Raw genomic sequence first — 22,775 nt, 5'->3', positions numbered from 1 at the left:
GGACCCCAATAAACCACTCCAAGGCCACCAGAAGCTTCTCTGAGGCTCCCCCCGGTCTTTAGGGCTCCCACAACCTCTAAGGTCCCCAACCCCCCTCCAGGCCCCTAAGGGACCCCAATAAACCACTCCAAGGCCACCAGAAGCTTCTCCGAGGCCCTGGAGGGCCCCCACAACCTCCTACAGGGTCCCTCAGAGGCCCCCAAAGCCCCCAAAGCCCCTCCAGGCCCCTGAAGGACCCCAATAAACCACTCCAAGGCCACCAGGAGCTTCTCCGAGGCTCCCCCCGGCCCTATAGGGTCCCCACAACCTCTGAGGTCCCCAACCCCCTCCAGGCCCCTAAGGGACCCCAATAAACCACTCCAAGGCCACCAGAAGCTTCTCCGAGGCCCTGGAGGATGCCCACAACCTCCTACATGGTCCCTCACAGGCCTTAGAAGGCCCCAAAGCCCCTCCAGGTCCCTAAAGGACCCCAATGAACCACTCCAAGGCCACCAGAAGCTTCTCCAAGGCCCCCACAACCTCCTACAGGGTCCCTCACAGGCCTTGGAGGCCCCCAAAGCCCCTCCAGGCCTCTACGGGATCCCAATAAACCACTCCAAGGCCACCAGAAGCTTCTCCAAGGCTCTGGAGGGCCCCCACAACCTCCTACAGGGTCCCTCAGAGGCCTTAGAAGCCCCCAAAGCCCCTCCAGGCCCCTAAGGGACCCCAATAAACCACTCCAAGGCCACCAGAAGCTTCTCCAAGGCCCTGGAGGGCCCCCACAACCTCCTACAGGGTCCCTCAGAGGCCATAGAAGCCCCCAAAGCCCCTCCAGGCCTCTACGGGACCCCAGTAAACCACTCCAAGGCCACCAGAAGCTTCTCCGAGGCTCCCCCCGGCCCTATAGGGCTCCCACAACCTCTAAGGTCCCCAACCCCCCTCCAGGCCCCTAAGGGACCCCAATAAACCACTCCAAGGCCACCAGAAGCTTCTCCAAGGCCCTGGAGGGCCCCCACAACCTCCTACAGGGTCCCTCAGAGGCCTTAGAAGGCCCCAAAGCCCCTCCAGGCCCCTAAGGGACCCCAATAAACCACTCCAAGGCCACCAGGAGCTTCTCCAAGGCCCTGGAGGGCCCCCAAACCCCCTCCAGGCCCCTAAGGAACCCCAATAAACCACTCCAAGGCCACCAGAAGCTTCTCCAAGGCCCTGGAGGGCCCCCACAACCTCCTACAGGGTCCCTCACAGGCCCTGGAAGCCCCCAAAGCCCCTCCAGGCCCCTAAGGGACCCCAATAAACCACTCCAAGGCCACCAGAAGCTTCTCTGAGGCTCCCCTCGGCCCTATAGGGCTCCCACAACCTCTGAGGTCCCCAACCCCCCTCCAGGCCCCTAAGGGACCCCAATGAACCACTCCAAGGCCACCAGGAGCTTCTCCAAGGCCCTGGAGGGCCCCCACAACCTCCTACAGGGTCCCTCAGAGGCCTTAGAAGCCCCCAAAGCCCCTCCAGGCCCCTAAGGGACCCCAATAAATCACTCCAAGGCCACCAGGAGCTTCTCCGAGGCTCCCCCCGGTCTTTAGGGCTCCCACAACCTCTAAGGTCCCCAACCCCCCTCCAGGCCCCTAAGGGACCCCAATAAACCACTCCAAGGCCACCAGAAGCTTCTCCGAGGCCCTGGAGGGCCCCCACAACCTCCTACAGGGTCCCTCAGAGGCCCCCAAAGCCCCCAAAGCCCCTCCAGGCCCCTGAAGGACCCCAATAAACCACTCCAAGGCCACCAGGAGCTTCTCCGAGGCTCCCCCCGGCCCTATAGGGTCCCCACAACCTCTGAGGTCCCCAACCCCCTCCAGGCCCCTAAGGGACCCCAATAAACCACTCCAAGGCCACCAGAAGCTTCTCCGAGGCCCTGGAGGATGCCCACAACCTCCTACATGGTCCCTCACAGGCCTTAGAAGGCCCCAAAGCCCCTCCAGGTCCCTAAAGGACCCCAATGAACCACTCCAAGGCCACCAGAAGCTTCTCCAAGGCCCCCACAACCTCCTACAGGGTCCCTCACAGGCCTTGGAGGCCCCCAAAGCCCCTCCAGGCCTCTACGGGATCCCAATAAACCACTCCAAGGCCACCAGAAGCTTCTCCAAGGCTCTGGAGGGCCCCCACAACCTCCTACAGGGTCCCTCAGAGGCCTTAGAAGCCCCCAAAGCCCCTCCAGGCCCCTAAGGGACCCCAATAAACCACTCCAAGGCCACCAGGAGCTTCTCCAAGGCCCTGGAGGGCCCCCACAACCTCCTACAGGGTCCCTCAGAGGCCTTAGAAGCCCCCAAAGCCCCTCCAGGCCCCTAAGGGACCCCAATAAACCACTCCAAGGCCACCAGAAGCTTCTCTGAGGCTCCCCTCGGCCCTATAGGGCTCCCACAACCTCTGAGGTCCCCAACCCCCCTCCAGGCCCCTAAGGGACCCCAATGAACCACTCCAAGGCCACCAGGAGCTTCTCCAAGGCCCTGGAGGGCCCCCACAACCTCCTACAGGGTCCCTCAGAGGCCTTAGAAGCCCCCAAAGCCCCTCCAGGCCCCTAAGGGACCCCAATAAATCACTCCAAGGCCACCAGGAGCTTCTCCGAGGCTCCCCCCGGCCCTATAGGGTCCCCACAACCTCTGAGGTCCCCAACCCCCCTCCAGGCCCCTAAGGGACCCCAATAAACCACTCCAAGGCCACCACGAGCTTCTCCGAGGCCCTGGAGGGCCCCCACAACCTCCTACAGGGTCCCTCACAGGCCTTAGAAGCCCCCAAAGCCCCTCCAGGTCCCTAAAGGACCCCAATGAACCACTCCAAGGCCACCAGAAGCTTCTCCGAGGCTCCCCCCGGCCCTATAGGGTCCCCACAACCTCTGAGGTCCCCAACCCCCCTCCAGGCCCCTAAGGGACCCCAATAAACCACTCCAAGGCCACCAGAAGCTTCTCCGAGGCCCTGGAGGGCCCCCACAACCTCCTACATGGTCCCTCACAGGCCTTAGAAGGCCCCAAAGCCCCTCCAGGCCCCTAAGGGCCCCCAATAAACCACTCCAAGGCCACCAGAAGCTTCTCCGAGGCCCTGGAGGATGCCCACAACCTCCTACATGGTCCCTCACAGGCCTTAGAAGGCCCCAAAGCCCCTCCAGGCCCCTAAGGGACCCCAATAAACCACTCCAAGGCCACCAGAAGCTTCTCCGAGGCTCCCCCCGGCCCTATAGGGCTCCCACAACCTCTAAGGTCCCCAACCCCCCTCCAGGCCCCTAAGGGACCCCAATAAACCACTCCAAGGCCACCAGAAGCTTCTCCAAGGCCCTGGAGGGCCCCCACAACCTCCTACAGGGTCCCTCAGAGGCCTTAGAAGCCCCCAAAGCCCCTCCAGGCCCCTAAGGGACCCCAATAAACCACTCCAAGGCCACCAGGAGCTTCTCCAAGGCCCTGGAGGGCCCCCAAACCCCCTCCAGGCCCCTAAGGAACCCCAATAAACCACTCCAAGGCCACCAGAAGCTTCTCCAAGGCCCTGGAGGGCCCCCACAACCTCCTACAGGGTCCCTCACAGGCCCTGGAAGCCCCCAAAGCCCCTCCAGGCCCCTAAGGGACCCCAATAAACCACTCCAAGGCCACCAGAAGCTTCTCTGAGGCTCCCCTCGGCCCTATAGGGCTCCCACAACCTCTGAGGTCCCCAACCCCCCTCCAGGCCCCTAAGGGACCCCGATAAACCACTCCAAGGCCACCACGAGCTTCTCCAAGGCCCCTAAGGGGCCCCCACAACCTCCTACAGGGTCCCTCACAGGCCTTAGAAGCCCCCAAAGCCCCTCCAGGCCCCTAAGGGACCCCAATAAACCACTCCAAGGCCACCAGGAGCTTCTCCAAGGCCCTGGAGGGCCCCCACAACCTCCTACATGGTCCCTCACAGGCCTTAGAAGGCCCCAAAGCCCCTCCAGGCCCCTAAGGGACCCCAATAAACCACTCCAAGGCCACCAGAAGCTTCTTCGAGGCCCTGGAGGATGCCCACAACCTCCTACAGGGTCCCTCACAGGCCTTAGAAGGCCCCAAAGCCCATCCAGGCCCCTAAGGGACCCCGATAAACCACTCCAAGGCCACCAGGAGCTTCTCCAAGGCCCTGGAGGGCCCCCACAGCCTCCTACAGGGTCCCTCACAGGCCTTAGAAGCCCCCAAAGCCCCTCCAGGCCTCTAAGGGACCCCAATAAACCACTCCAAGGCCACCAGGAGCTTCTCTGAAGCTCTGGAGGACCCCCAAAACCTCCAGCCGGGTTCCCCACGGGCCGCAATGGCCCCCAGAAGCGCCCCCCTCGGCCACCCAAAGGTCCCCCCTCCACCTTCCCCCGCAGTCCCCAGGCCCACTGACCGTTTCTGGGCCTCGAGCCCCCACAGCCGGATCTGCCGGTCATATTGTGCCGCCTCCTCCTCGCTGATGCCGCCGGGGCCGCCCTCCTCCTTCTCCACCATCCCGCCGCCTCCTCAGCGCCCGCGCAGCGCCCCCGGGCGGCCCGCGCCAACGCCGCGCGGCTCCCGCCACTGCTCCACGTCCACCGGGTATGTGCGCGTGTGTGTGGGGGGGGGGAGGGGGGGATCCGCCTCTCCCCCCGGAGGGCACCGGCGGCCCCACGACGGTGGAGGACCCCGAGTGGGTGGTTTTTTTTCTCTCCTCCGTTCCATCGCAAAAAGAGGGCGTGAGGCCGCATCGCTCGGCCTGGGGACCCCACCCCCCAGCGGGCGCTCGGTTGCGCCTGCACCGCCGCACCCCCCCCTCCCTCCCGCTCGAATGGACTCGTCCCCGCCTCACCTCTTCGGCACTTTTCGGGCGTTCCCGCCACCGCCCCCCCCCGTTCACCTTCGGCAACCTCCGGCACCTTTCGATGGGGAAAAGGGGGGGGGGGGAATGCGCTCGGCATTTTCCGTCCCCGTGTTATAGTTGAAATCGAAATAGCTAGATTCCGAAATAAATTCAGTAAGTATTTATTGAGGCAGGAAAGCAAAAAAAAAAAAAAAAAAAAAACCACCAACAACCAAAAAAACAGCGCTGGGCGGCCGAGGCGTCGCAGCTCCATCCAGGCCCGCAAATTCCGACAAGTAACACAGCCCTCTTATTCTCAACTTCAAGGCCGGTTTAAGCAAACAGTTATGCTCTCAGTCCCGTAGCAAGAAGCTGTACATTACAAAACTGAACTCCTTTTACACTAAGGCCTAGACGAAGACAGAGGTTGTCATAGTAACATGGGATTATGGTTTAACATTGGCCTTGAGGAGGTACATCTCCAACCTCATGGTTAACGGTTAACTCTTTTCTCACCAGACAAAACATTCTCAAATCTGTTGCGGCAAGATCATTCCTTTTGTTAAAAACCCTTTTGACCAGCAAATTAACTTTAGTTACTTATTACACCCGCTCGGCGTTTTCCGGCCGCGCCCGGCATTTTCCGTCCCCGTTCGGCGTTTTCCGGCCGCGCTCGGCATTTTCCGGCCCCGTTCGGCGTTTTCCGTCTCCGTTCGGCGTTTTCCGGCCGCGCTCGGCATTTTCCGTCCCCGTTCGGCGTTTTCCGGCCTCCGTGCGGGGCGCTGCCTCGGCGCGGCTGCGTGCCGGCGGGCGCCATTTTGTGTGCCTGCCCGTGGAGCGCGGGGCGGGCGGGCGGATAAGCCGGGCCGGGCCGTGCCGAGCCAAGCCGACCCCCGCGCTGTACAGTGACTGTGCCCCCCTGTTCGCCCCCCCGTCCCTCTTGCCCATGGCCGTGGAGAGCCCGAGTGTCCCCCCCGCCGCCGCTGCTTCCCCCCCCAGCCCGCACTCCACCCCCCCTTCTCCGTCCTGCCACCACCACGACAGCGGCAGCTGCAGCCTCCCCCGGCCGCCGCCGCCGCTCCAACACCACCACGGCCCGGACGAAAGGTCCAGTAACCGCCTCTCCCGAGAGCCTCTCTGTCTGTCTGTCTCTGTCTGTCCGGCTCGCCGGACCAGGTTTGGGGGGGGGGTGGGAGACGCGGGGCGACCGGGGGGGGGAGGCCGGGGGGCGGCGGGGGGGGGTGGGCCCGAGGCCTGAGGTGAGCGGGGAGCCAGGGCGCAGGCCTGAGGCGGGGGGGGGGGGGGGTGGGGGGGTAGGCCCGGCTTTGGGGAGGGGGGGGCAGCGGGGCCCAGAGGGGGGGGGGGTGGGCTGCGAGGAGGAGGAGGAAGCGGGGCCAGAGGCAGGGACAGCGGGGGATATTTGGGGGGGGGTCCTGGGTAGAGCAGGAGGCCGAGGGAGGAGGAGGAGGAGGGGGCTGCGGCCTGCGGAGGGCCGGGCCCTGAGGGCAGTGCCAGGGCCTGGGGTACAGGGGGGTGCTGGGGGGGTTGGGGGAGAGGAGTGAGGGTCTGGAGGAGGCCAGGGAGAGGGGGGGGGGGCTCCTAGCTGCTTTTTTATTTTATTTAATTTTATTTTTGAAAGCCCGGGGAAGGGGGGGGGGGGGGTCCTTAATGAGGTCTTTAATGACGTTATTTCTCCTGGGCAGCGCTGGCCTCATTAACGTCCCCTTTTGTCTTCCTGCTGCTTCCTAAAAAAAAAAAAAAAATAATAATAATAAAATTCCTTGGCTCAAAAACAGGGAGCGTAGGCCGGGGGGGGGTGGGGTGTGTGTGTTAGGAAGGTACCGAGGGTTGGGGGTACGGGGGGGGGGGGGATGTTGGGGTGCCGTCACCCACCCCCCACCCCTGCATTGAGGAAGGCTCACCTCCAGTGCTCCCAGGTATTACAAAGTTTAAAATATATATAGATATATCTATACCTCCCACCTTCTTTCGTAAAGCACCTTCTTCCCCCTCCCTGACATAACTTCGGCCATTTCCTCTTATTAGCGCTTTATTTTAAATTTTTTTTTTTTTTTTTTCTTAGTCGAAACCCTATGGCCAGAATGTATAGGCAAAACCGAAACGGTTTAAGCGTGGATGTCTGGGGGGGGGGGGAAAAGAGGCCCCCCCCAAAAAAAAAAAATGATAAAAAAAGATAAAAAGAGAGCGAGGTTTGCTGCCTTCCCGCTCCCTCGGAGGGCAGGTGTGCAGTGCAGAGAGCCGCTTTTATGCCTTTGTCTCTGAGGAGGTTTGTTTTCCATGTGATGCAGGGTTGGGTTGGTAAGTAAGCTCTTTTACTGAATAATTAAATTATACCTTTTCCCGCCTTCCCCCCCCCCCACCTCGTTCCCCACCACCAAATAAGTCCTGAGATCCTCTGCAGGGTACGTTTTGTGTAAGCAGTGAGTTGATCCCGCGTGTGTACAAACCAAGCAGAATATCTCCCCTCCCTTCGTAATGACCGATAGAGTTGTGCACCCCGCCGCTGTCTATGTTTAAAAGACAAAAAAAAAAAAAAAAAAAAAAAAAAAAAAAAAAGTCACAAAAGCACACAATTTACTCCCAAATATGTCTGTTGTGACGTTTCCAGGTGAAGTAGCACTGAGGTGCCTTGGTAAAACTCATACTACTCTGACCCTTGATGCCATCTAGGTGTAGGAAGTGAATCCATTGCTTTGTCTGCAAACTCCATCCTCATTCCATTACGTTGAGTGTAAACCAGCCGCCCCTGGGTGCGGGTTTGCCCATAAAGCAGAAAAAGATGTTAAAAAAGTTTTGGTAAACAACTCCAAAGTGTATCAAAAAAGAGAAAAAAAAAAAAAGAAAAAAAAAAAAAGGTGGCAAAGCAAGCACTGTTTCCCAAATGTCATCACACATTTTTCCCCCCATCCCCATGTACAGCCTCATGTTGGAGAATTAGAGAAATTGAAGTAGTGACGTACAGTGCAAGCACCCAGTTTGTAACAAATCTTCGTTAGCGTCCTCGGATTTTCCTTCCCCCTTTCTTCCCCTTTGTCGATCAGGTGTGTAACGAAAAGCTCAAAGTTGTTCCTCACGCTACCTCACACAATTCCAGTTCGAAGTAAGAACACCATGCACAGTGTTGGGTATTTCTCCCCCCCCCCCTCCCCGACCAATTAATTTCATTTCTCGGCGTTAGTTTTTTTTCCTGGAGACCCAAAACCACACACTTTTCGCCCCTTTTCATCCGGCTTACATTGTTCTCGGGTGGAAGAAAACCCCAGTGTTTCCTCTAAGCACACTGATACGGTTGTGTGAAACTGTGGTGGTTTGTTTCCCTCTTGTCTTTATTCCCTAAAAAGAAAAAAAAAAGAAAAAAAAAGTATATACCTCTGCTTAAACTGTAAAATAATGCAAGCACTTGTTCTAGCAAATTCGAGGGCTTTTCGTTATAGATCTAATGGCATTCCAGAAAGAGGTTTTCCCATAAAACAAGTATCCAGTGATGTCTTTTATGCCTTTTTGTCACTGTTTTTGAACGTTTGTGATGGGGCCGTTACGGTCCCGGCCGCCTTCTGTGGCTTAACCTTGCCCCCAAATCCTAAAAGCGGGGGTATTTCCCCCCCCCCCCCCTTCGATCAAAAGTCCACCATCAGAGCTTGCAAACGTTACTGGTGTGGCCGAAATGTTTTTAGGTCAGAGAGAGTGGGACCTCATCTGTTCCATTTAGTTAAGTTTGTCGCGTTGATTTTACTCAAGTGTACGTCCATGTTAAACTTGATACTTCCCCGCTTGATCCCAGAAAAATCCAAACTGGTTTTTGATTGTCCGCTGCTACTGGCATCAGCGGTTTTTTCACCCGTGGCAGGCAAGACGAGTTGGAAAGGGCAGGTGCAGTAAAAAAAAAAAAAAAAAAAAAAATAGGCCGCTGGGAAACTTTAGGTTCATTTTCTCCCTTTTGGGGGATGGAAGAACCAGGAATTGTTGGAATGTCAGGAGTTTTCAGGGATTGTACTGCCAAGTTTACAAAAGTTGTTGACCAGTTCCATAAAGCGAGTAGGGGGTTCTTTTTGTTTGTTTGTTTTCTTTTTTTATATATAGTTAAATATTAGCAGTAGGAGTCAGACTTCTTGTTTTCGGGGCTTTTCCTTGTGCCTTGCATCCCCTGGCCCATTTTTAATTGGGTTCGACCTCCTTCTCGTGCTCACAATTTGCTAGAGATTACCTTTTTAATCGCGCCGACGTGCAGGCAGGCATTTTAACATCGGTGCCGTCAGCAGCTCCCTGGAAAAGCGGAGCAACTTCTGATAGTGAAGCAAAGCACCCGCCAGGATCATTTGATTTAATTTTTTTTTTTTTTTTTTTTTTTTTTTCAGGGACAGGTTTTGTTGTGGGTTTTTTGTTGGTTTTTTTTTTTTTCTAAGGGCGTAATTGTTCAGCCGAGGCTCCTCGGGTCGAGCGAGGCTTTGTTGTACCGGGTTAAAGGAAAGGCTAAAGCAAATCCCAGACCCCAGTGTATTTTTTTTTTTTTTTTTTTTTTTTTGTAAAGGCCTGGGACATCTCCCGTCGCTGTGGCATCAGCCATGCTGTGGCGGCGAGGACGTCAGCCCTCGGCGTTAGCATTTCACAGAAGGATTTGGATCGGAGGAGCGGGAAGGAGCGAACCTGCCAGCAGAGAGCAGGTTCAGAATTAGCAGCTGAGTTAAGCACATTCCCCAAAAAATCGCCAGTTGTGACCAGAGAGCGCCTGGAAGTTTTCCTTAGGATAAACCTGGCTTAAAAACGTGGATTATAAAGATGTCAGGAGGAGGATTTGCCCCGGTTACAGCCAGGGGTGGGCTAAAGAGATCTCTCTCCAAGGCTCTGTTGGCACAACATACGTTTTACCGTAATAAAAAAAACCAAACCAAACCACAAACAACCCCCAGCTATCTAGAAAATATAAAAAACTGGTAAATTTGAACGACTTCTGCTCCAGTCCACACGGTTTGGATGAGGCGGCGTGGCCCCGCTGCCTTCAAAGCAATGCTGCTTTTATTTCTTGATTGATGTATTTCCCCTGCTTTCCACTTGGAATAAAAACGTGAGGCGGCCGCACCGGCGGGCCAGAGGAGACCTTAGTTCCTTTGGGATCATTCTGGAATATTTTGGTGAAAGAAAACAGAGATCTCACCGAAGAATTTCCCCCGGTGTGGAGCGTGCAGGTGTGATGCTAGGGTAGGATTTGTTTCCTCCGAGGGAGTTGGTGGCGAGGCGCTAAACTTCTGCTGAAGCGTTAATTGCGTGATTAATAACCTTTTAGCTGGACGGAGCGGGCACTCTGAAAAGCCCGGCCTTGTGTTTTTGCTGGAAAACCTTTTAAAATGCGGAGAAACGAGCGAAAACTACGTGCCCGCCTTTCAAAAAAGAGCTAAATTCCACTTGAAGCAGCGTCTTGAGCCCACGGAGGGGGCCAGAGTTAAATCCTGCTCCGAAATAAGTTGTGGAGAGTTGCTTTTGGCCAGGATGATCCGTTCTCACCCCAAAAAAAACCCCACTCCCCCTCGAGCTTAGTTGATTTATAGTTAATTTTCAGGTTTGATGACGCTTAGGATTTTAATTTGCTGTCTGATCGTTGCCCACCCCCCCCCCCCCCCCTTCCATCAGGTTGTTTAAAACCCAACTTTGAACTTTTCTTGGTTGATCAGCTTGAGGTGGAAGGTGTTTATCCTAAGTAGGTTCCCACCAAGCATTTCACTTCAAATCGCGTAAAATTAGAAGCAAACCGTCACTTTATTGTGTGATTTAAATGACACCCATTTGCAATCTGGTGACTTCCAGAGCGTTTGCGCTTTTAGTTTCAAACGCTTCCCGCCGCATCGTGCTGGGGGGAAAAAAAAAAAATGAAAAAAATAAGATTTTCACTCCTCCACGCTCCGTGCTTTGCATTCCTCGAAGTGAAACTGAGCTCTACCTTGGTACGCAACCCCCGCCTCCTCGGTGGCCGTGGATCCGCTCCGGCAAAACCGGATCACGCACCGGGCGACCGATTTCACGGTCAGCTGCACCTCTTGTGCAAAAAGCCGCTGTCAAAAGGGAGGTTTCTTCCAGCGGGTCGGATATTAAATCCTTTTTTTTTTTTTTTTTTTTTTATATATACATATAGTGTGTAGAAGTTACCCCAAGGTGCATGTGTGTCACACCTATGTATACAGAGCAGGTGAGAGCGCGCAGAGCGCTTTTTTTTCTTAAAAATAGGGAAAAAACGCTTGTGTTTTCCTGAGGATGGGAGCCAAGAGGCGTGTTTTCCACAGGGTTTCCATCAGGTGTAACGAGCGAGGAGCTACGCTATCTTTTATCAGGTTAGGATTGTGTATCAGCTATAACCGACGGTAAAATCCGCCATCTAGGCCGCTCACGTGTCGCTTCGTGACGCTCATTCCCAAATTTAACCAAGCTCCAGCCGCGTAAAGCAACATTATTTAAGTGAAGATAATATTTTAATTCTCGCACTGCTCTTCTGGGGCCAGAACAGCGGGGGGGAAAAAAAAAAAAAAAACCAAAAAAACCCAAACAAAAAAAACCCCGCGGAATTGCCTCGTAGCACGGTTATTCCTATTTTTTTTTTTTTTTCCTCCCAGCCAAGCGCCCACCCCGTCGGGATGGCAGGATGATGATTGGAAAGAGCTTTTATTTTTCTTCCAGGCGTTGTCACCGCCGCGTGCCGTCACTGCCGTGGTGCTGAGGTCCCCGGCGCCGGTGGGTCCTGCTGCGAGGATGTGTGCTGCGCCGTGGCCTGGCCCCTATAGATCAGGCGGGCAGGAGCGATAGGAAAACCCGAGATGAGCGCGGATTCGGGGAAGAATTTTCCCCCGGTCAGTGTTTTTGGCAGTACCGATAGTTGCTTAACAGACATGGCATCTTCGCCGCGTACCCACGACGACTGTCCACGGTGAGCCGTCCCCTGAAAATGCACCGCATTGCTTTCGTTGCTTTCATTTTTTTTGTGGCTTTTTGTTGTTTCTTTTTAAAAAAAATTGGTCGCTTTTCAAACAGCCTTACTCCCCCCCCCTTGCCCTGTTCCCGATGAGATTCGTTTTCTTGTGTCGCAAACCGTCGGGCAAACTCCGTCCTTCGCTGAGACCTGCCTAAAACTTTTCCCACCGCTTGCCCAGCGCTGAGTAAACCCCACAGTCTCTCTGAGGGCTATTTCTGGCCCCACAGAGGGTTCATTCTGGCCCAGACCTGCTCAAATCTGGCAGAACTGGAGTTAAAAAAATGGCAGGAGATGCTGTTGCCCGTCTTAAGGTGCAGTTTGGTGTCTGAGCATCTACATGAACGTGATTTCTCAGGTTTTCCTTCTTTTGGAGATGTGTACGGCGATGAAATAATCAATATTCAGCCTCTAAGCAGCTCAGCGATTGTTTTGATGCTTCGACCTTGTCCCCGCGTCTCGGTATTTTTCAAATAATCTTTGAAATCGGTAACGCTTTGTCCTCGGGAGCCTTTTTGCTCCCTGTTTCTGTAACCACAGCGCATTTAATGACGCGATTCTCCATCCGGACGCGGCTCCCGGGGGTGTTGTCTCCTCTAAATCTTGATCTCAGGATCAGGGCAACTGGAAGCAGGGTAAAAGCACCTGTGCTACCCAAAACGTGGGGTAATTATCGCTCCTGCAAATGGCAATTAAGGTGTTAGCGACTCTCCGAAGGCAGAGGGGAAGGCAGGGAGCCGGCGCCATCCCCAGATCCCGGGAGAGGGTAAACGCCGCCGATGCCAGCGGAGCAATGCCGAAGGGAATTGGAATTTTTTTGCCAAGACCTACGGTTTGAGGGGATTTACGGGGCTGCGGGGGGCTTTGGAGCATCTCGTCGCTTCCCACCAGCCGGGCCCGGGCCCGGGGTGAGCCGCGCCGGTGTTTCACTCCGCTGTGCTCGCTGAGAAGTTGCTGGAAACTGGATCCAGTAAACCTGGTGGCATTTCTAGCTGGAAATCCACGTATTGATGAGCCTGTCGCTCTAGGGAAAAGGCGAGAGGCTTTGGCAGGGCTTGGCTTTCAGTATTTGGATAGACAGGTATTTTATAATCTCCGTAATTTGATAATCTCCGTAAGCTCGTTTAGTTTCGGTCCTTCGGAGCGTGAGTTTCTCTTGTTCCCAAATTGATCTCGCTGAATCTGCCGAAGGCTGCGGCGTTCCTGTGACAGAAATCATGACGCTGGCCTTTAAAACTCGTGTTCTCCCTAGGAATTACACGTCAGGTTTGAGAGATTCATGAGTAATGCTTCAATGAGCTTGAGTTTGGAGCTGCTCTGTTATTAACATGCAAACAAAAACAAGAGGGAACCTTTGCATCAGGGTCGGACCGGGCAGCTGGAGCCGGCTCTTTGCTCTCCACGACGCCAAAACAACCCCAGGATGCTCCCCAGGGATGGTTATTGTCGTTTGGGGAAATAATTCGCTTTTTCTTGGTTGTTTTGTTGTTTTTTTTTTTAACGTAACCCGAGGTTATCAACAGGTCAGATCGTTGATCCAGCTTTTCCCGCGAGGCTCCTGCCTGCCTTTCACAAATCCCATCTCAGCTTCCAGGCTTCCCTGGGAGCTACAGCGCGTTCCCATTGTAGTGCTAAAGAAGTCAGCCTGGAAAAAAACCCAAAAAAACCCCCCCAAAAAACCAAAAAAACCCAACCAGAGGGATGCAGGGGTCAAAGACCCACCTCCTAAACATTCCTAAAGTGTTGGGGAATGACCGTGACGTATAGAAAGGAGCCGATGTTTATGGTTTTAATTATAGCTTAGCTGAAGTGAAAACGGAGGAGGAGACCCCGCGCTTGTTTTAAATCAGAGGAGGAAAACACGAGGGAACCGGCTGAACCTCACGCCCTGTTAGGCGTTTCATCCGTTACACGGTGGCGAAAAGTTTCTTGTAACCCGGATCCGAGTAATTTTTAATCGAATTTAATCGAGCGAGGCTTGGGGGATCCTCTCGAGGGAGCGTCAGGTTTGCTTTATTTATTTTATTTTTTTTTTACCGCAGTTGTGGGTGAGAGGTGGAGAGAGAGGAAATAATCGGGCGCACGCCTCTAGATTTGGCAAACCAACTTCTCTGTTTATTCCTGTCTCCTAGAGGGCTGCATCTTTGACTAAAGCGCCCACTTCCCTTCTTGGAGCGCGCCGAATGTTTTATTACGGCCCCGATTTCCATTCTTGGAATCCGTTGGCGATAATTTCCTAGGAAAGTTGAGTGCTGGAACGCTGCGGCTTCGGTTTGTTGTTTGCAAAATGCTTCTTTGCCGCGTTTAACTCCGGGCTGAGCGAAAACTTGAGCAGATTTCGGTGGCAGAGATGAGTAAAATCGCTGTTTGCAGTCAGGTATTGAAAAATAACTGGGGTTTGGTGAATGCTTTGGGAGCCAAGTGCCTGCCGGGCCGGTGAGCGTAGTAAGAGGGGGTTTTCTTTTTTTTTTTTTTTTTTTTTTTTTTGAACAAGGGGAATTAATGCAGCTGTCTGCTTTACAGGGAGGATGGAGAGCTGGAGGAAGGGGAGCTGGAGGACGACGGAGGGGAGGACGCGCAGGATCCCTCCGAACCTCAAGAGAGGGGTCGGAAGGAGAAAGGAGAGAAGCACCACAGCGATTCAGATGATGAGAAAGCCCATCGCCGGATGAAACGCAAGCGTCGGAAAGAGAGGGAGAAAGAGAAGAGGAGATCCAAGAAGAAAAGGAAATCCAAACACAAGGTGAGCCAACGCGCTGCTTTTGCTTCCCGGGTCCTCTGGGATGCCAGCTCCAGTCTGCCTTGTGCTGCCGGCGGGTGTCTCCCGGGAATTCTTCCTTTTCGTGTGGTTACCGCTCCTTAGAGGCGCTTCCCCGAACGCTAACTGCGAGGCAGGAGGGTCCGCAGGGGGTCTTGGGGTTCAGCTCCTTGTTGCCCTCCTCCGAGGAGCAGCGAGCGCAGCAGCAGGGCATCTCCCTGCAGAGGGGATAAAAGTGCTGCGGCACCTTCTTGTCCATCTGAGGACACAGAGCAGGAAGAAAATTAGGGAATGACGAGCGTTCTCGCCTCCAAGGGGATTGCAGGCTGCCGGATTTGCAAAATCGAGGGTGTTCGTTACTTAAATTCCCAGAATTTCTGGGGCACACGAGGCGTGTCGGGTTTGTCTTCGTTAGATAACCCGTTAACGGGCTTCCAGTTTGTAATTCAGTGAACGCTGAGGATTTTGTTAAGCAAAATTTGGGATTCCTTGAAAAAAAAAACCAACACAAAACAACAAGAGGGCGGCAAAGGGGGCGACTTGGTTGTGTTGTGCGGAGAGGCGCGGCCGCGGCGTGGGGCAGGGCTGACGCGTAGTAAAATCGCACGGCGGGTTTTCCTTGCCTCGCAGCGCCACGCTTCTTCCAGCGATGACTTCTCCGACTACAGCGAGGACTCGGACTTCAGTCCCGGTGAAAAGGGACACCGAAAATACAGGGAATACAGCCCTCCCTACTCCTCCGTAAGTACCACGGGGAAGGTGCTTCCTCGAGCTTGTCCTGCTCCATCTGCAGGCCACCGGTCCTCTAGCCTGTTTGTTTTTCACCTAGTTGTTATCTGGGGGTGGGGGGACTTGAACGATTTTTGAAAAGTGGCGTGGTGACATTAGGCTGGAGACATTCCCTTCCTTCTTCGCTAACCTCTCTCTGCCTTTCCCAAAGTCCCACCAGCAGTACCCGTCCTCTCACGGCGCTCCCATGCCCAAGAAGAGCTACTCCAAGATGGAAAGCAAGAGTTACGGCATGTACGAGGACTACGAGAACGAGGAGTACTGTCCGTACGAGGGGGAGGAGGACGAAGATCTCGGGAAGGAAGATTACGACGACTTTGCCAAGGAGCTGAATCAATACCGCAGAGCCAAGGAAGGCTCCCACCGCGGGCGAGGTACCCCTGAACACCCCTTCCCTCGCGACGCTCGTTAACCCGCAGCTCGTTACGCTCATCTGTGGCCTGACACGCGCGGGAGGCTTCACCAGGGTGAACTTCCCTCCCTGCCTGAAGCCCTGGCTGTTAGTTTGTGACAGGGGAAAGTGACTTTTCCTCTCTTCCGCTCCGAGGGGAAGGTTCCGATCCCTGTGGATCGTTTAATATTGGAAATAAGCGTTTTTCTTGTTGGCCTGCGTCGTGTTGAAAGCACGTAAGTGGTGGGAAACGGGTAAAATAAACCAAAAACTGGTATTTGAAAGGAAAACGAAGGTTTGGGAGTGTGACAAGCCTGGTATCATCCCGTCTGGATCGCACTCATCCGTCTGACGGACCCGTGTGGTCACACAGCATTGGGTTGTTTTTTTCAAAAAAAAAACACGTTCATTTGGTTTCTTAAAAATCTGTTCTTTTAGTTAAAAACCCGATTGGCTAAGAAACAAGGTTTGAAACCGCTGATAATCCGTACGGAAAGGTTATTACTTGTTTTTCCTTGCCCGAGGGGTGACCCCATCCCCTTTTCTCTCGCCAGGTGGCCGCGGCCGCGGCCGAGGGTACCGAGGCCGAGGTGGCCGAGGAGGGGGAATGAGAGGAGGCCGAGGCATGGGCCGAGGGAACCGAGGGCGAGGCCGAGGTGACCACCCCGAGGAAGAGGAGGAGCTGTATGACGAAGAGATGGAGGTAAGCGCCCAGCTTCTGACCGCCGAGAGGCGAGAGGATTCCTCGGGGTTTTTTTTTCGCCGCTGAGGTGCCCGGGAGGGTGCTGCGCTTCATCCCCGCTCGCTAAAAGCACCCGTCCTCCTCGTTCGCAGTACTGCGATAACGAGGAGCCCATGGGCGACGACGAGTACGACGACTACTCCAAAGAGCTGAATCAGTACCGCAGGAGCAAGGAGAATCGTGGACGGGGTGAGCGGGGTAACGAGCTGCGCCGGGATGCTCCCTGCTTCCCGCTCTCTCCTGCGTTTTACCGCAGGAGAGAAAGTAGAAAAGAGGAGGGTTTATTTCAGGTTTAAATCGAGGACGCGGTCGCGGCCCCAGAGGACGAGGCAATAAAGGAATGGGCAGAGGACGAGGCAGAGGGGGAAACAGAAGTGGCATGGGGAAAGGCGGTGGGATGAATGAAGACGACGATTACTACGACGAGGACATGGGAGTGAGTCGCTCTTTTGTTTCCTAACGCTTGCGGCGGGGCTGGGGGCGCCCCTTCCCCCCCCCCCCCCCCCCCCCCACCTTGGTAAATCAGGTTTCTAAAAAGCCTTCACGGGAGCGAAAAGCCGAACGGCTTTGCCCCAGGATCCGCAAAAGTCATCCCGCCTCTCAGAGGGATGGATGTTTTGGGTTCTGGCCCTCTGACGGCTCCGTCGAGCCACGCTCAGGAGCCCGCCGGGCTCAGCACACTCGTCTTTTCCTCCCTTTTCCCTCCCAGATCTCAGCATTGTTCCCTCTTGAACTTTCACTTTTAAAAAAATTTATGAAATCTGGCTTTCTCTCCCCCTTGCTTGTCTTCCCGTTTTCGTTAACCGACATAACGTGCTTCCGCCAGGACGGAGGAGGTGGTGGAAATTACCGGCGGAACGACCACGACAAACCCCACCAGCAGTCGGATAAGAAAGGGAAAGTGATCTGCAAATACTTCGTGGAAGGCAGGTGTACCTGGGTAAGGGAATAATCCATGAGGATTTCTAGAAATCTCTTTATACCCGCGCGGGACCGTTGCCGAAGCAGAAACTCTGGGTTTGAAGCGGTTTCGGGGGTGGATTCGCGCCTCCGAAAAGGCTTTTGGGGAGAGGACACCTCTCCCTTTCCCTCCGAGGGGTGTTCCGGGCTGCTAACGAACGCGGCGGCGCTCCCCCCTGCTGACGCCCTGGCTCCTTCTTTCCAAACAGGGCGACCACTGCAATTTCAGTCACGACATCGAACTACCAAAGAAACGGGAACTGTGCAAGTTCTACATCACCGGCTACTGCGCCAGGGCAGAGAACTGCCCTTACATGCATGATATCCTTTCTTTTTTTACCGTTTCCTTAAGCCAGCCCTCGATCGGTCTCATTTACCCTGTGTATAGGTGTGGGGAGGGGTGGCAGGGGAAAAAAAAAAAAAGGGAAAAAAAAAAAAAAAAGGTTTAAAAAATGGCCATCCCGGGCAACAGATCCTCCGCTGGCCGGGGCCGCGGGTAATGCTCCGGGTTCCTCCTCGGCCTCGCTTTTCCTGTGAAAAAATGAGGTTTGTGGCCATCACGCCGAGGTGAAAACAGAGCGGAAGGGGCAGCGGGGGCGTTCGTGGCGATGGGGGCGCGATGTCAGTGTCCTGGCCGCAAAAACGCGCCGCGTCGAGAGCCGGGATCCAAAGGGAAAAGCATCTGTCGCCTCCCTGGCTTCGGGAAGGGCTCCCTGTTTGGTGTTTTGTGTTTTCCTTAAGAAACGATACGGGATTTCCCTTGCAAGCTCTTCCACACCACGGGCAACTGTATCAACGGGGATGATTGCATGTTTTCTCACGATCCGCTGACGGAGGAGACGCGGGAGCTTCTGGACAAGGTACGGGGGCGGGGGGGGGGGGGGCGTGAGCGCGGTGTCACCCTGGGTTTTCCTTTGTGGGAGTCAATCCTGCAGGTTTTCCGCGGCGCTGGCGGTCGGCAGGGCAGCTCCAAGGATTGTTCTTCCTCGTTTTTTTGGGCAGATGCTGGCGGACGATGCGGAAGCCGGCGCAGAGGATGAGAAAGAAGTAGAAGAACTCAAGAAACAAGGCATTAACCCCCTCCCCAAACCACCCCCTGGGGTGGGCTTGCTTCCCACACCTCCTCGCCCTCCCGGACCACCGGCTCCGACGTCTCCCAACGGGAGACCGATGCCCGGAGGTCCCCCTCCCCCTCCGCCCCCACCGCTGCCACCGCCGGGGCCGCAGATGCCGCCCCCCATGCACGAGCCCCTGTCGCCGCAGCAGCTGCAGCAGCAGCAGGAGATGTACAAGAAGATCCCTTCGCTCTTCGAGATCGTCGTGCGGCCCACGGGGCAGCTGGCGGAGAAGCTGGGCGTGAGGTGGGTGGCACCGGCACCGGGGAGAGGGACGGGGACGGCGGGTTTTTGCGGCGGACGAGGAGGTCTGCCCCGACGCAGCCGCTGGGGTTGGGGGAAGCGCGTAGAAAAGGGGGGTCCTCTCCGGTCTGGGGGCCGGCACCGGCGCTGCTGTGCTCGGAGCGCCCCGAGTCCATCCCTCCGGAAGCGCAGAGCCTGTGTTAAAGCAGATTTTAATTTTTTTTTTTTTTTTTTTTTTTTTTTTTTCTTATTCAGGCACCCGGGTCCACCTCCCCCCAGGTTCCCTGGGCCGGGAGGACCCCCAGGCCCCATGCCCGGCCCCATGCACCCCGACATGCACCCCGACATGCACCCAGACATGCACCCCGACATGCACCCGGACATGCACCCCGACATGCACCCGGATATGCACCCGGACATGCACCCGGACATGCCGATGGGCCCGGGGATGAATCCCGGCCCTCCCATGGGTCCGGGCCCCCCCATGATGCCCTACGGACCTGACGATTCCCCGCACGCTGGCATGATGCCGCCGGGCCCGCCGGGCCAGGGCTTCTACGACAACTTCTACCAGCAGCAAGAAGGTTTGGAGATGGATCACGGCATGATGGGAGACCCGGGTAGGTCCCAAGGATCCGGCAGGGTGGGCATTGCCGGCTCGGAGACGGGTTGTTCCTGGGATTCCGTGAAGAAAAAAAAAAAAAAATCAGGTTGTTTTTCACAGCTTTTGAGATTTGCTTTTATAACACGGGACGATTTTTCCTCGGCAGAAGACTACGGCGGCTACGAGGATCTGGAAGGGCCTCCGGGAGAGCACATGTTCCCTGATCCGGCCTTGGATCACGACGCCTTGTGCGAAGGAGGCCCCCCCGGCTTGCCGAAACCGCCGGGCAGCATCCCCGACTTCATGCCGTCGGCACAGAGAGCGCTTTACTTGAGAATCCAGCAGAAGCAGCAGGAGGAAGAGGAGCGGGCGCGGAGATTGGCCGAGAGCAACAAGCAGGAGCGTGAAAACGAGGAAGGCAAGTGGCAAACCCAAACGTTTTTCTCCGTTCAGAGCCGGGCGCGGCGGCGGGGATAACCGGGATCCGCTCGCGGTTCCACCTCCCCAGGGACGCGGTCTCTGGAAAAGAGGGAGCGCTCGGAGGGGTGGGGGATGATTTAGGGAACGAGGGGTGCTGAGCGCCTCGGGGGGGGGGGGGGGGGGGGGGGGGGGGCGCCCCGGCGTTGGAAGAGCGGTGGAGGTGGGTTAGCGCCTTAAATTGTGAAATCCACGGCGGGCGGGAGGAAGAGGGGGAGCTCCCAGCTCCCCGGGGACGTAAAAAGGGGGACAGGGGGGCCGAGGCCGTCGCAGGTGCCCCCCCCCCCCCCCCCGCCTCTTTTGGCAAAACGCAGGGATAATGGGGAATGTGAGGAGCACGGAGAGGGGACGCGTCGTGGGGATGCGTCGTGGGGACCTTCCCGTCGACGTCGCGGCTGGCCCGTGCGCCGGTAGCGTTTCCTCAGCCGCTTTCTCCTCTCCTTCCTCCCCAGGCGACACCGGTAACTGGTATTCCAGCGACGAAGACGACGGTGGCAGCAGCGTCACCTCCATCCTGAAAACCCTGCGGCAGCAAAGCTCCGGCAGGCCCCACGGAGAAATGGGCCCCCCGCCCGGCGTCAGCGACCCCCGCCTGCAGAAAGCCCAAGCGGGAGCGAGCGGTCGCCCCGCCGATCCTCGTTTACGGGATCCCAGGCTTTCCCGAAACGCGGAGCTTTCCGTCCCGTCTCTCCCGGGGGATTCGGGACCCACCGACCCCAGGCTGGCGCGACACATTCCCTCCTCCGTCCCCAAACCCGAAGCTCCTCATTCCGGCGGCGGTGGGCAGAAACCCCCCCTGCTCCCCGAGGAGGACGAAGGGGAAAGGGCTCTACGGGATAAACCCGTCAGCATCCCCTTGGATGCTCTCCCGGGCCATTCCCTGCGGGATCCCCGCTCCCAGCTGCAGCAGTTCAGCCACATCAAGATGGACGTTGTCCTCAACAAACCCAACTTCGCCCGCATGATCCTGTGGAGCCCCGAGGATCTGATTCCGCTCCCCATCCCAAAGCAAGAGTTTATTCCCGTCCCGGCTGCTCTTCAAGCCATGCCGACCCTCGATCCGCGGTTGAACAGATCCCAAGCGGCTCTTGCCGATCCCAGGCAGAGGGGGGGAGCCGCGCCGGGGGACGCCGGATCCTCCTCCGGCACCGGGCTCCCCGATTTCGAGCTCCTCTCCAGGATTTTAAAGACTGTGAACGCAGCCGGCGGCCCGAGCGACAAACCCAGCGACCCTCGGATGCGGAAAGCTCCCGCCGATCCCAGGTTACAAAAATCGACGGAAACGGGGATTTCTAGAGCTCCGAAAACCCCGGAACCGGCGGCGGGGGGCGAAGCCGCCCCCGCCATCGCTCCCTACGACCCCCGGCTGCTGACGGCGGGCGGGCTGAGCAAGGGCAGCGGGCAGAGCAGCGTGCTCAGCGCCATCAGCCTCTACGACCCCAGGACTCCCAGCGGGGGCGGCGGCAAAACTCCCGAACCTCCCACCGAAGGCACCTCCAAATCCTCAGATCCCAACAAATCCAGCGGGAAAAACAAAGAACCCCTTTTCCCCCGCCGCTCCGCCTTGGAGCAACCCGAAACGGAAAAGGCGAGCGCCGAATCCGCCACGGACCGCTACAACAGCTACAACCGGCCTCGGCCCAAAACCGCCGCCACCGGCGCCCCCACCCAGGAGACCACCCCCCAACCCGGCGTCCACAACCTTCCGGTTCCTTCCGTCTACGGGGTGGTCAAACAAGGCGCTAAATCCGGAGCGGGAAGCCCTTTCGCCGGGAATAGCCCGGCTCGGGACGGCGAGCAGGACGCCGCTTCCCTCAAAGACGTCTTTAAGGGGTTCGATCCCACGGCTTCTCCTTTCTGCCAGTGAAATCGGGGGGGGGGGGGGGGGGGGTGGGGAACCCCAAAATCCACAAAAAAAAAAAACCCCACCCACAACGAACCTTGACGCTGCAAAAAATCCCAAATCCACAAAAACAAACAAACAACAACTAAAAAACAGCGAACCCGGACGTTGCGCCGGGCATCGGATGCCCGCGCGGCGTTGGCGATTTGATTTCTTTCGGAACGGGGGGCTGGGGGGGGGGGGGGGGGGGGCTTGTTTTTGGTTTTTTTCTTTTTTTCTTTTTTTTTTTTTTTTAAAAAAATTCCATTAGCGCTCACTTTAGCCGTATAACGTGTATATAAATCCCGATTTTTCCTGGAACTCCGGAAAAATTCCCAACCCGCCTTTTAAACCAAGAGGCACGGTCTCCCTCGGCGATAACAACCAGCGTTTTCTTTTAATGCTTCCCGCCCCCCCCCCCAAAAAAAAAAAAAAAAAAAAAAAAAATCCTAATTAAAATCATCCAGAAAAATAAATACTGAAATTTCCACGTTTCAAACCCAACTCCAGCTCTGCTCCGGGAGGGAAAAAATTAACGGGGAATTGTTAATTTCACATCGGAAAAGCTGCGCCGGTGGGTCGCGGGATTCGTTTTTACACCGGAATTAATTCCAGATCTTTCTATTCCGGGGGGTTTTTGCCTCAAATTCTGAGGCGAACAGGAAAAACCATGAAAAACTGGAAAAATATCCCCCAAAACCACCAAAAAACCCCACAAAATTCCTTTTGTAATTGTGGGGAGGGGGCGTGTCTGGTTCCTTTTTCTTGGTTTGGTTTGGTTTGGTTTTGGTTTTTTTATGGGAAGTAAATATTTATACGCTGGTTTTTGGGGAGATTTCCAGATAAACCAAGATTTGGGGTCTCCAGGAAGGTGATAAAATATTTACAGCCACCCCCCTCCCAAAAAAAAAAAAAAAAAAAAAATTACGCAGTCTACCAAAAAAAAATATTTTGTATTCTTGAAATTAAATTATTAATCTCAAATTATTTTGGCTGTATGGATTTCGCAGCCAGAAAAGGGGATTTTCCAAAAAAAAAAAAAAAAAACCCCAAATCCGCGCT

At 55.7% G+C, this 22,775-nt stretch overlaps 1 protein-coding gene across 3 annotated transcripts; it reads left to right on the top strand.

Moving 5' to 3' along the window:
* The first annotated feature begins 4,831 nt into the window (after positions 1-4,831).
* ZC3H4 (zinc finger CCCH-type containing 4) lies at positions 4,832-22,650 on the top strand. Of its 3 annotated transcripts, none has more exons than XM_037371896.1 (15): positions 5,773-5,886; positions 11,464-11,710; positions 14,276-14,495; positions 15,141-15,251; positions 15,451-15,673; positions 16,245-16,393; positions 16,525-16,621; positions 16,723-16,868; positions 17,259-17,372; positions 17,602-17,713; positions 18,143-18,252; positions 18,395-18,753; positions 19,006-19,370; positions 19,521-19,772; positions 20,284-21,698. In XM_037371896.1, exons 2-15 carry the CDS (start codon positions 11,601-11,603, stop codon positions 21,696-21,698), a joined length of 3,783 nt encoding a protein of 1,260 aa, XP_037227793.1. In that variant the 5' UTR covers positions 5,773-5,886; positions 11,464-11,600. The 3 variants fall into 3 exon arrangements, with proteins under 3 accessions (XP_037227792.1, XP_037227793.1, XP_037227794.1); XM_037371897.1 differs by lacking the exon at positions 5,773-5,886 and adding an exon at positions 6,948-7,098; XM_037371895.1 differs by lacking the exon at positions 11,464-11,710 and having other exon boundaries at positions 4,832-5,886; positions 20,284-22,650.
* Positions 22,651-22,775: the final 125 nt, after the last annotated feature.

The sequence above is a fragment of the Falco rusticolus genome, chromosome 21 (assembly GCF_015220075.1).
Source record: "Falco rusticolus isolate bFalRus1 chromosome 21, bFalRus1.pri, whole genome shotgun sequence".
Taxonomy (NCBI): Eukaryota; Metazoa; Chordata; class Aves; order Falconiformes; family Falconidae; genus Falco; species Falco rusticolus.
This window is presented reverse-complemented; position numbering and strand designations above follow the sequence as displayed.